This window comes from Arvicola amphibius, chromosome 1, assembly GCF_903992535.2.
Source record: "Arvicola amphibius chromosome 1, mArvAmp1.2, whole genome shotgun sequence".
NCBI lineage: Eukaryota > Metazoa > Chordata > Mammalia > Rodentia > Cricetidae > Arvicola > Arvicola amphibius.
The window spans coordinates 105,703,593-105,716,868 of NC_052047.1; the positions used below are offsets into that span (position 1 = coordinate 105,703,593).

A 13,276-nucleotide genomic window follows, 5' to 3' on the forward strand; every position below is an offset into this window, starting at 1 on the left:
AACACCTGCCAACACAATATGCTCAAAATCAATGTCTTAATCAGCCATCATCAAAGAGGATTGCTCCTACAGTGGATGAAAACACATTACAAAGACGCACAGCTGAACAATATGGAAGAGAGGAAGAGACTTCAAAACAGTCTTAAATGAGATGTCTCCATCAAATGTCTCCCCTCAGGCTTCATGGAAATTTGGGAAAGATGAGGTGGAAAGGCTATAATAGTATAATAGAGTGGGTAGAGGACACAAAACAATCACGACCTCCTAAACACAGCATGACTGATGTGCATATATACTCACAGAGACTGTGGGAGCATACACAGAACCCGCACATGTCTGGGCCAGATAGGGTTCCAGCACAGAAGGGAAGAGGACACGAGCTCCATCCCTAACCCAGAAACTATCTGCAATTAGTGAAAGCGTTCAAACGAAAACATTAGTTTCCTCCATCTGAGTCTTACTAGGTAAACAAACCACCATTAAGAATAGATGCCATGCCCAGTAGTAGATGACCAATACAAAGAAACTCAATGACATTATTGAAGACTGTGTCTCATAAGGCTTTACCAGGGCTACTTTTCATCAATTATTAGTCTTAAAGCTTATCCTGCTGTGGCCATAATGCTGTCAGTTTTCCTTTAACTGCCTTTGTGTGAATAGGAACATACTGCCAGACCTCTCAAATAATCCTGTTAAGTCCCAGTTCTAAAACAACAGTTATAAATAACCATAAATCAATTCCTGACTGGAAAACAAAACAAAACAAAACTTTCTGTTTGGATTTTCCTCAAGGAGGGCCAGCTTTGTATGTTTCAAGAATGTGGTTAGAACTGGCCTTGTCCTCTAGTAAGATTAAAGACTCTTAGAATACTCCTGCATTCCTTGTGGGAATGCAAGCTGGTTCAGACCCTTTAAATGTCAGTGTGGTGATTTCTCAGAAAATTAGAAAACAACTTTCTTCAAGTCCCAGTATTAACACTTTCGAGGATATATCCAAAGGATTCTCAGTCATACCACAAGGACATGTGCTCAGTTATGTTCATAGCAGCACTGTTTGTCATAGCCAGAACCTGGAAACAACCTAAATGCCCTTCTACCAAAGAATGATAAGAAAAATGTGGTACATTTACACAGTGGAGTACTACATAGCAGAAAAACATAATGACATCTTGAATTTTTCAGGCAAATGGATGGATCTAGAAAACATCATTTTGAGTGATGTAACCCAGACCCAGAAAGACAATTATCACATGTACTCACTCATAAGTGGTTTTTAAATATAAAGCAAAGAAAACCAACCCACAAATCACAATCCCAGAGAACCTAGAAAACAATGAGGACCCTAAGACAGACATATATAGATTTAATCTATTTGGGAAGTAATAAAAGACAGAATCTCCTATATAAATTGGGAGCATGGGGACCTTGGGAGAGGGATGAAAGGGAGGGAAGAGGCGAAGATGGGAGCATAGAAAAATGTAGAGCTTAATAAAAATCAAAAGAAAACCCCGACTACCTTAAACTCACCATAGAACCTTCATCCAGCAACTGATGGAAGCAGAGGCAGAGCCACGGCAGAGCACTGGGAAAAGAGGTCAAGACCATGATGGGGACACCCACTGAAACAGCTTACCCGAGTTAAGGGGAGCTCACCAACTCTGGTAGGACAGGAAAAGAACCAGCAGAGGACCAAATGAGGCCCTTGGAATGTGGGCAATAATTGTATGGCTGGAGTAGACTGTTGGGGCCACTGACAGTAGGACCAGGATTTACCCCTGCTACTTGTACTGACATTTTGGACCCCATTCTCTTTGGAGGGATTCCTTGCTCTAGCCTAAATATAGTATGGAGGGCTTTGATCCTTCCTCAGATCACTGTGTCTTACCCTCTCTGATGAGTGGATGGGAGGGGGGGTGGGAAGAAAGGTGGAAGGAATTGGAGGAGGGGAGGAAGTGGGAACAAGAATTGGCATGTAAAATGAGAAAAGGTATGTTTTTTGTTTTTTTTTTTAAATAAAAGTAGAAAAAAAGAATGTGGTTACAAGAAGGAAAATACAAACATACTAAGAGAGAACAAAAGATAGAAGGAAGATACTCAATCGTTTTCCAGCCTGAATCAGAAGCCTTAACCCTAAGAGCTCTAACCTGGAATATTCCACTTCAGTGTCTCTTCTCAGGCCCTCAGTGTCCACCCTGACTTGGATCTCTGACTTGGACCATCAGGATTGGAATTAATCTCTGTCAAGTGCCATCATTGTCTTGTATTAGACCCCTCCTTTCTTGGTTGTTGCCAAAACTGAGTGAAAGTGAACTATTATTTGAATTGTAAAGATTATTTGCCTTTGGATATTCTTTGTGTTATTTCAGGGGTCTTGGTTTCAACAACATGTTTTCTATGTCCAGCTGAAACCATCATGACATAAAAATGCATCGGCACACTATATCCTGGGAGGAAAAACAAAGGATAACCCAACTACAATCCAGAGCTCCAGAGAAGCTAGGTAACAAGAAGTATCCTTCAAGGGAAACATGGATAGCCCTGGGAAGGGGAAGTAGATGAGATCTCCTGGGTAAAGTGGGGAGGGGGCAACAGAGTGGAGGGGATGGAGGATGAGAACATGAACGAACTGGAATATTGAGCTGGGAGAGGGATGGAGTGTGAAAGCAATGAAAAAAATATCTGAAAACAGAAAAAACTCTCTTGATATAAAGAACCATTATAGGTTAGGGATAAACCCAGCACAAGGGAAATTACCAGGAATTCACCGAATAACCCCAGCTAAGATTCCTAGCAGTAGTCAAGAGGGTGCCTGAACTGGTCTTCCCCTGTAATCAGATTGATGAATACACTGTCATCCTATCATCATAGAACCTTCATCCAGTAACTGATGGCAGTAGATGCGGAGATCCACGGCCAAGTACCAGGCCAAAGTCTGGAAGTCCTGTTGAAAGGAAGGAGGAAGGATTATATGGGCAAGGGGGTGTCAAGAACATGATGGGGAAACCCACAGAGACAGATGACCTGAGCTCATGGAAATTCACTGACTCTAAATGAACAGGTGAGGAGCCTGCATGGGACTGAACTATGCCCTCTTCGTGTGGAGAACAATTTTGTAGCTTAGTTTTCCAGAAGAGGGCCTGGCATGTGATACATAAACTGTTTTTTGGGGTGCCCATTCTGTATGGTGGGATGCCTTTCTCAGCCTTGATGCAGGGGAAGGGTTTGTTTCTGCCTCACTGTGCCAGGACTTGTTGACTCCTCATGGGAGGCCTTAGCTTTTCTTAGGAGTGGATGGAGGAATGACTAATGGAGTCCAAGGAGAGCAGAAGGAGGGGAAGGATGGGAACAGTGGTTGGTATGTAAAATGAATAATTTTTTTAAAAAAAGCAATATGAGATTCTTTTATAAGAGTTCATCAAGAAAAGTCAGTTAAAAGTCTCCATTTTCTGCGCCACACCTCACAGAGCCAACAACTCACCTTTTATTGGCAGTGATGAAGAATGGGCATGGGAGCAGTGAGCTAAGGCCCACAGAGGGAAACGATCCTCTAGCATAGATGATCAACTCCTTATTGAGGGAGAAGCAATTTGCCTAGTATCTGTTACCTACAGCAAACAGACTGTTTTCTTTCTATTTAGTTGCATTAATTGAACTTTAAGAACAGCAGTGTGGACAACAATCAGCATGGGTCACAAAAAAAAAATTCCACAATAGAAAGCAGTAATATCTTCACTTTATGTTTCATTTTAAAGTGGACACATTACTCTTGAATGCTTTTGGTACAACATGGCTGAATAAAGAAAGAACTAATAATTAGTATTTATAAGAAAATACACAGTAGCATCAATACACTACTTGAAATTCTTCCCATTATACCAACTAACAATTAAGTAAAAATAAACAAAAAGAAAGTTGTAAAAATAGTAACCCTGGTAAACCTGCTGATTTGAAAACAAATTAACTCCCTACCATTTCCTAACATTTAAATACATTTATTTCCATCTCTTCCATAAATTAAATAATTATGAATCATCCTACAGACTTGTTCTTTGAGTCTATGATAAGGAGCTTGGTATAAGTAGGTATCTGATAAATATTAACTAATGGCATTTTTAAAGGGATTTTTCTTTATTATTAGGATGCTGGTTGTAGCATTCACAATAGAAAAGATATGAAAATCAGAATAAACTAACATAGAACCCAGTGGATCACACATCTCTGAATGCATGGGGAACAAAATAAAGCAGGAATTTTACCCGGGGTTAGAGTGAGAAGTTCTCATCTTGGTAGGATCATAGAGGGAAATAAAACCAAATAAGAGATTCTATAAACTAGGGGGATATTTGAAATTATGATATATAAATGTTTATCATGTTTTTATCAAAATCATAATAATGAATAAAATATAGATTGGCATTGAAAGAAAAATTCTTTATTTACTAGTTCAATGCAATATTAAGAGAAAATGGAGTTTTTAAAATATGAAACAATACACAGCATAAAAAACTCAAAAACATTATTGAATGCAAAATTATTCATCTAAGAGAGCTAGTCTGTTTATATTTGTATAGTGATTAAGAATGCCAAATCTACACAATAGAAATGAGATACCTGGTGGTCAGGAGTTTTAGTTTGTGGAAGCTAATGACCCAAAATTACTGCAAGGGGCTTACAACTTGGTATAATATACTATGTTTTCATTATGGTAGTGACTACATCAACCTAAGTATCTTTCAAAGTTCACCACAGCATGAATTTCATCAAAAAAGGATGAATTACTGTTGGAGATTATGTTTCAATATACCCACCACCTAAGATCAGTTAATAATATTTGAATGAAATTTATACTAGTAGGAACTTTTGCAACATTTCTTCTTCTAGTTACCGTATATTTTATTTATTAGTTGAATATTATTCTATGTATGTGAGTGCTTGAATACATGTACATAAGTGTACCACATACACGCATGGTGGCCTAGAGGCCAAAATCTAACATTGGATGTTCTGGAACTGGAGTTAAAAGATCAAAGGTATGGTGTCAGTGCTGGGAAAAAAACCCAGGTCAACCTCAAGGGCACCAACTTTTTATAACTTCTAAGCCATCGCTCCAGTTCCTTTACTATTGATTTTACATTAGTCACCCATCCATCTAAAACTTCTTTTAATGAGGACAATGGAAAGTAGGAAATAAGCAGGATTTGCCTGAAAATAAAATAGACAATAGATACAAAACTCACCATAAAATATTTCCTAAAATCTGACATTTCATGACACCCTTGGCATTTCAAAATCAAATAACACAAAATAAAATACTACCTACAGCAAAACGCTAGCAGAAATATTACTTTATAAACATATAAACATTTGAATCCTATATACACCAGAACTTTGAGATCTAGCCTAATTTTGTAACATATAAATGTTTTAATGAAAAATCGTCCAGGCACTTAAATACACAATTTTAAATGAGATGAGACAGATGTAAATTAAAGAAGAACTTGTTCAGGTCACTCAAATCTTCCTCTATCACAGTTACTATTTATGTCACTGTTCATTATTGCTAAATATGATAATTACAAATGTGCGCTCTACTGTACTCTAATCACTATGATTTAAAGAGTGAGTTATATTTTTAATCTTCTTACTATTCCTATGATAATATTAGGTAGATATTTGAAGTGAAAAAACATATCAACAGCAAGACGTCTATTAGTTTTCATTGCATTCCATTTTAACTGATGAAAATGGTCAATCTCTCAAAATGAAGAACTGGCTCAACTATCAGCAGCCATGTCCAGCTACTCACAACCTCCTCAAACTCCTGTTTCATGCTAGCGTCAGCAGGCACCTGTACTCATGTGAGCATATCCTACCACACACATATACTTAATTAAAAATAAAATAAAACTTTTTTTAAAAGCCCAACATCCTCATGATACTTACTTGCTCTGATATCATTTGAATAAATTGGGAAGCAGAGATTATGCATGTAAAATAAATAGTTGACTGGAGTAATAAGAATGAAAAAAGATAATTTAGTAATATCATGAAAGAATGTATTTATGAAATTTTACATTTCTCTGAATAAGAAGAAATAAATGCATCATTAATCCACTGGCCACAGTATGAGAAGAAATTTCCTAGTCAAAGTCATCATGAGCTAAATCAAACTCATCTTCGCCTGTAATTGTCAGTGCTTTATAACTTCACATTCTGATTTATATAATGGTCATAAATTTTAAATAAGCCAATGCCAATGATTCATACTTGTTGTGTCAAGAAGTAGGAGAAAGTTTTGTAAAACGTAAACTGTCAGTAAAAGAGTTAATCAGTCAAGTTCCAGGTCTGGCAGTCTTCCTTTGTGAATGTACTCCTTTACTTTTAAACACAAGTTACCTAAAGACTTAGGTTCCTTTCAAGGAAAACAGTCTCTGGATTCTCACTCTTATCTGCTGAGTCTTGATACTGTATATGATGGGGTTCATCAAGGGTGGGAAAAGGATGTAGATGTTGCCCATGAGGACCTGAACCAGTGGAGAGAGATGCTGCCCAAATCGGTGCACCATGGTCAGACCAATGATGGGGATGTAGAAAACCAAAACAGCAGAGATGTGAGAAACACAAGTCTGTAAAGACTTCATTCTCTCCTCCCGGGAAGCAATGACTAGAACTGTGTATAGGATCATGATGTAGGAGGTAAGAATGAGCATTGCATCCAACAACAGTGTACAAATCACCAGAGCCAGAGCATAGAAGCTGTTGAAGCGAATATCTGAACATGCCAGTCGAATTAAGTCTTGGTGCAGGCAGAAAGAGTGAGAGAGGAAATGAGGCTGGCAGTAAGTTAAGAACTTCAAACGGATGATGGCTGGAGGAATGAGCAAAGAGCTTCTGCATATGATGGCCACTCCAATTTTCACGATTTTGGCATTGGTTAGGATGGAGGAATAGCGTAGAGGGTTGCAAATGGCAATGTAGCGGTCAAAGGACATGGCAAGGAGGACAGCTGACTCCAAGCAGGACAAAGCATGAATGAAATAAGCCTGTGCAATGCAGGCATCGAGGCTGATATCTTGAACGAAGCCCCAAAGGATGCCCAGCACCGTGTGTACAGTGGACAGCCCCATGCACAGGTCTGTGAGGGCTAACATGGCCAGGAAATAGAACATGGGCTGATGCAGGCTTTGTTCAGTCCGGATTACATGAAGTATCATGCAGTTTCCCAAGAACACCATTGCATAGATGGTTGAGAAAGGAATGGCAAACACAATATAGTAAACTTCTAGGCCAGTAAATCCAGTGAGAACAAATCTAGAGGTATTTAAGTTTGATATCAAGATAATAGACATTGATGGACAAAATATTTATAAAGTGGATTCTATTTTAAATATACTATATTTTAATTTCTGGAAATATAGTTCTGCTTTGGCAAAGAAGAAATTATTTAGTTTCCATAAGCAGAGAAAATGAGACCTGACCTTTAGTTGTTGTTCATTGCAGAGACCTCTTATCTAGAGATGGACCATTTAGACCTAGTGTGAACAGATGCCACGAACAAGGGAGATTTATGTTGAAACGGTAATGTTCTTGGACTTTCGGGACTTAGATTGTATCCCACACTTCTGAGAGTCAGTCCTAGAGGATCACAATGCTTAGTTACAGGTTCACAGTGATGTCATGGTTGGTATGTCTCTCAGGAGGATATGAAATGCATGGGCAATTTTCCTCTGTGGTACTGCAGATGGGCATTTCACTCCCCTCAAGTCTTAAAGGATCCCTATGGAAATAGACTGGTTGAAGTAACACAGCTTTCTTTAATATGGACTCAGAGAAAGAGAAAGAAAGCAATCTTAGTGAAAAATGAACTTTTTGTTGGGCATCACACTGCTTCATTCTTGTCTGAAATATTCATCTGTATAAATTATACTTTGTATTTCTTTCGATTTGAGGAGCTTAAAGTCTTTTGTTAATTCTTACATTTTCATTATAGGATAAAATAGCAAGGATTTTTAATTGGGTGGTGCTGAAAGCCTATAGTGCTTGTCTTATCTGTGCAACATCTATTTGGAATAAATTGGACATTACAAAACATGGCATACGCTGAATGACGCAACAGTAATAAAGAGAGCACATCTGAGCCTTGCCTCTTACACATCTACATCCACCACTGTATCTCTGAGAAATTCCACACTGTAAATAGCTAAAGAACTTTCAATCCTGCCTATCCTGTCTCCAATATGACTACCTAAAGATGAGTATAACAAGAACCAAGAAAATGGACATGGGGAAAGTCCTCAACCCTAAACAAAAAACTACAGGCCATTAAAAAATATACCTAGAACATGAGAAATTGTCCTCCCCAGAGAGGAGCATACTGATTGGTTATTAGATACCAAATGGGAAGCAATAAAACATAAATACATATAATATTACATCTACTGAAAAAGTCTACTTATATGACTGTAAATATATATACATGTATGCATTTAATACATATATATGTGTATGCAGTTAATGCATATATACATGACACCAGTTAATTTAAAAAGAGAGCATGAATTTAATAAAGATGAAGGAGGCATATTTGACAGGATTTAGAAGGAAAAATGAATGGGGAAAGATGAATATTATAAACTCAAAAAATGAAAGAAATTGTTTTAAAGAGAAAATGTGTAGATCAGTTTTCAGCACCAACACCAATATAAAAGTGAAGACTCGTACATTTCCTCCTGACTTTGTTTCAAAGCAATAAGTAGATTTTAAATTCTGAATTGTTCAGAATTGTTTAAAATTCTCTCTCTCTCTCTCTCTCTCTCTCTCTCTCTCTCTCTCTGTATGTGTGTGTATGTATGTATTTTGTGTGTATGTGTGTATGTATTGTGTGTGCATGTATTTTGTGTATATGTATTGTGTGTGTGTGTGTGTGTGTGTGTGTGTGTGTGTGTGAGAGAGAGAGAGAGAGAGATCTCCCTCCCCACTTTCCTCTTCCATTTCTCTTTCTCTTCAGTGGGGAATATATGGGAAGAATTTAAAGTGGGAAAAACATAACTAAATATTTTGTATGAAAAGTATTTCAAGTTGGCACAAGTTTGAACTAATAAAATCACATAATTAAGAGGTAAAATTAAAAAAATCAGTTTCCTAAGCTGGCAAGATAACTCAGTGGGTAAAATCACTAGCAATGCACACTTGCCAACCTGAGTTTGACCCCTAGGTCTCATGACAGAAGGAAAGAATAGATTCCTGAAAGCCATCCTCTGACTCTCACATGAGTTATGTAACATGCACACACACACACACTCACACACACACACACACACACACACACACACACACACACCAATAACTAAAATTTAAAATTTAATGAGTTTCCAGATAGTCTTGTTTGCTTGAACAATATATATTCTATTGTTGTTGGATAGCATATTTGATAAATATTTATTCGGTTATGTTGGCTAACTGTGTTGTTTAAAGGTAATATATTCTTGTTGATATTCTGGTTGCTATTCTCTCAAGTGCAGAGAAAAAAGAGATGAAATTCATTCCCTTAATTGTGCCTGTGTATAGTTCCTTTTTCTCTGTATCTTCTTTTTTGAAAAATTTTTTAAGGTGAGTAGTTGTTCAGATTTTAATGAAGAGATCTCTTCTTCATTTTGAAATCTGCACATTAACCATGTCAAAGTCAATTAATATAAAATCTACTTTAGCCTAAACATGGCTGCTCAGAGTTGTTTGTTGTTTTGTGTTTAGGAGGAATAAGCATTTTTTCCTGTACTCCATTTTAACCCATATGTGTTTTTACAATGAAAGTACATTTCTGTAAAGCAAGATAGATTTTGGGTTGTTTTCAGTTGTTCAGACTGTTAATAATTGTGGCCATTAATATAGTTGCTTTACAGATTTCTGCTTGTTTTCATTCTTTTCCATCTGTTTTATCTTTCCTTTATTTAATGACCTTATTTCAAAAACAATCTGAGTTTTTCCATCAGAAAACACAGCTTGTACTTGATTTTATACACTCTGAAAAATTCACATTCGCTGTGATTATGCTTATAGCTGGAAAATTATCACAATAGTTTGAGCAACTTTCTAAATGTTCATTTACTAATTTTCCTTTCATCTTTTTTTCTTTTATAGGTTTAGTTGCATACTTTTGAGAATTTTAGTATCTTGCTTCCATTTGTATCCTTTAAAGTGTTTAGTGGTTTGTCCTGGAGTTATCAATGTGCAGATAAAAATAATATACATCCATTGTCAAATATCTGTACACTCTAGGTCAGGGAGAGAAGGTACCATATGATGAAAATCCCATCTCATCCTTTACAACATTTATAATGATCATTCTTTATATTCTTATCTTATTCCTTATAGCCTTGTGATTAGGATTACTTTAAATGGTATGATGCACACTAAATAAAGAGTCAGAAAAACCAAACACTTTACCTCTACTTAGTCAATTTTGATTTTATTTCTCACTAAGGATGGATTCATGTTTTCACATCTTCATTATCCTTACATCAGAAACTGTTTATAACATTTGTTCAGCAAAACATTAAGCTTCAGGTCGGCCTGTCTCCAGCCATTTTGACTTGACTTTGGTTCTTCTGTATTTCTGGTCTCTAGATTTTATGTTAGAAGTTTGAAACATAATTTTTCTGATAAATTGAAGAAATATCATTAGTTTTAGACATTTTTCAAATTGTTTTGCAGGCTTTAAGGATAGGAGTAGTGATTTCAATACATACCTTATAATGGAAATAAAACAAAATATTAAGTATAGTTTTTCTAGGTGCCTAAATATTAGTATGGAGAAGTTTAGATATAGAGAGTGAGAAGATGGTTATAAATAAATTTAAATTGAAATTGTAAAACATGTTAAATTTGTGAATTAACTAAATAGCTCTATAAATATTTTGTACAAAATATAGTTAAGTAAATATAAAGACATATTACATCATAAAATATGTCTTTTAGAAATATTAGTTAAACTAGAATAAAATGTTGAAACGAGAAGTTAACTATTATTATTGTACTTTGACTTAACAGAACAAAACCTGCTAAAATAAGTTTTACGGTAATGTTTTACTTCTCAGAAAGTTTCTTATGTGTAAAGAAAAGATCTATCACTCGATCACGAATCTGTTTGGTCTTGACACCATACACCACTGGATTAACTGCAGAAGGTAGTAAGAGGTACAGGCTTGCAACAATGATGTGAACACTTGGAGGCACCTTCTTGCCAATGCGGTGAGTTAGGAAGCTAAACAGTGCAGGTGTGTAAGAGACAAGCATAGTGCAGACATGCGCAGCACAGGTGCCCAGGGCTTTAGAGCGGGCATTCTGGGAAGAGAGACGGAATACTGCTTGGAGGATTTTTACATAAGATGAGGCTATGAGTCCTAAGTCCACTGTGATCACTGATAGGGCCACGGAGATTCCATATGCTCTGTTAATGAGAGTGTTAGCACTGGCCAACTTCACCACAGCCATGTGCTCGCAGTAAGCATGATGGATGATGTACTTTGTATAGTAGGGCAGCATTTTAATGAGAAGAGGACATGGCAAAACCAATAGCACACCTCTGATTAGGCCAGCTAGACCCAGTTTAGTCACCATAGATGTTGTCAGGATTGATGCATAATGAAGGGGGATACAAATGGCCACAAAGCGATCAAATGCCATGATTACTAGGATGGCTGATTCCATGATGCAAAGTGTGTGGATAAAATACATTTGTGTTAGACAGGCATCAAAATCGATCCAATGGGCATCAAACCAGAAGATGCCAAGCATCTTCAGAGCTGCAGAAGTGGCGAGACACATGTCATTCATTGCCAGCATGCAAAGAAAGAAATACATAGGCTGGTGGAGACTTGGCTCTAGCTTTATAGTAACAATGATTATGCTGTTCCCCAGCAAGGTCAGGACAAAAAGGAGACAGACAGGGATGCCGATCCAGCAGTGAAAGTTTTCCAACCCAGGAATACCAACCAGGAAGAAAGATGTAATGTGTTGACAGGTAACATTGACTGCCATGTTAAAACCCAATGTGCTGTCTGCATAGTGGAAAATACCAAAGCTAGTGGTCTATAAACAGAGAACAGCATTGTAAATTCTTCTTTGGTCCAGAGTCACTTGAAAACACTTTCCCAGAAGGGATGGTTCAAACAAACCTCTGAAATCGCTAAGATAAATGACTTCATGATTTCAGGTTCAGCATTTCAATCTGAAAGGAAAAATACATTTCTTCATTACTTTTGCTGAGTTTCAAGACTTACTTCAACTTTACTCATTTTTCTTCTGTAGTAGTGGATCAGTCATAAACTAGTGTATACCTTGGTTATTGCTGATAATCTTTTTCCAAAGAGAGTAAATAAAATTCAGAAAATGCTCACAAATTGCTCTTACTTAATGGGTGCAAGAACATTTGATCATTTCAATTTGTAATTTTATCCTAGTGTAACTAGATTCTTAGACATTCCATTAGGATCTGATAAGTACAAAGAATATAAAATTGTAGACATAAATAATCTATCACTCTTCAGTAGCAGTCAAACACATTTTGTATTTTCAATAGTAAAGTCATATATGCTTCCATTTCAAAGTTGTGTGGTGCTGCAGATTATAAAATTGATTTAGAAGTCCCATGAGCAGAAAAGGTTGAAAGAAAGTGGCTTAACTACACAAATGAAGGATATAAAGGCTGGTTTTTGGTTTCATAGTTGCATTTCCTGAAATGATTCCTGACTTTCTACCTTCATGACACAGATTACCTTCCCTTGTGTATGGCAGAAGGATCTTCCACACCCTGTCACTTGAAACTGCCCTATTACAGAAATTTAGTGGATGTTTAACAACTAACAATGGCCTCTATTATTACTGTTTAAGAAGATTAAGTTCTAAAAAAGATGGCTTGAGAGACAGTTTAATACAAGCGCAAGAATGAAGAAATAGAAAGATGCATAGTCAAATATTTAAAATTGTTGCTCTAAGCCCATGATTTAGAAATAAACCCAGTTTACTAGGAGAGCCACAGCTCTGTAGACTGAGCCCTTCCTCTTGTTCAGGTGCTCACCCTGCCTAGTGACAGGAAGACTGAAGGACTCAATCAGTCAGGGTTTTCAATCTCAACAGTCAGCTTGGATTCTTAGGTCTTGTTCTCTAACTATATCCCTTAACTTTTACAATCACCTGAATCATTCTCCTTGAAATTAGTTTCAACCTAGAATCAAAACTGTGGACTATTGTCTGCCTCTTCATAACTCAGCGTCATCCA

General features: G+C 36.8%; 2 protein-coding genes across 2 annotated transcripts; both read right to left on the minus strand.

The window, feature by feature from the left end:
* Positions 1 to 6,404: 6,404 nt before the first annotated feature.
* LOC119804918 (olfactory receptor 51V1-like) lies at positions 6,405 to 7,349 on the minus strand. The gene has a single exon (XM_038316689.1). It carries the CDS (start codon positions 7,347 to 7,349, stop codon positions 6,405 to 6,407), a length of 945 nt encoding a protein of 314 aa, XP_038172617.1.
* Positions 7,350 to 11,082: 3,733 nt separating this feature from the next.
* LOC119804740 (putative olfactory receptor 52P1) lies at positions 11,083 to 12,036 on the minus strand. Its single transcript, XM_038316378.1, has one exon. The coding sequence runs from the start codon at positions 12,034 to 12,036 to the stop codon at positions 11,083 to 11,085; it is 954 nt and encodes a 317-aa protein (XP_038172306.1).
* Between the last annotated feature and the right edge of the window lie 1,240 nt (positions 12,037 to 13,276).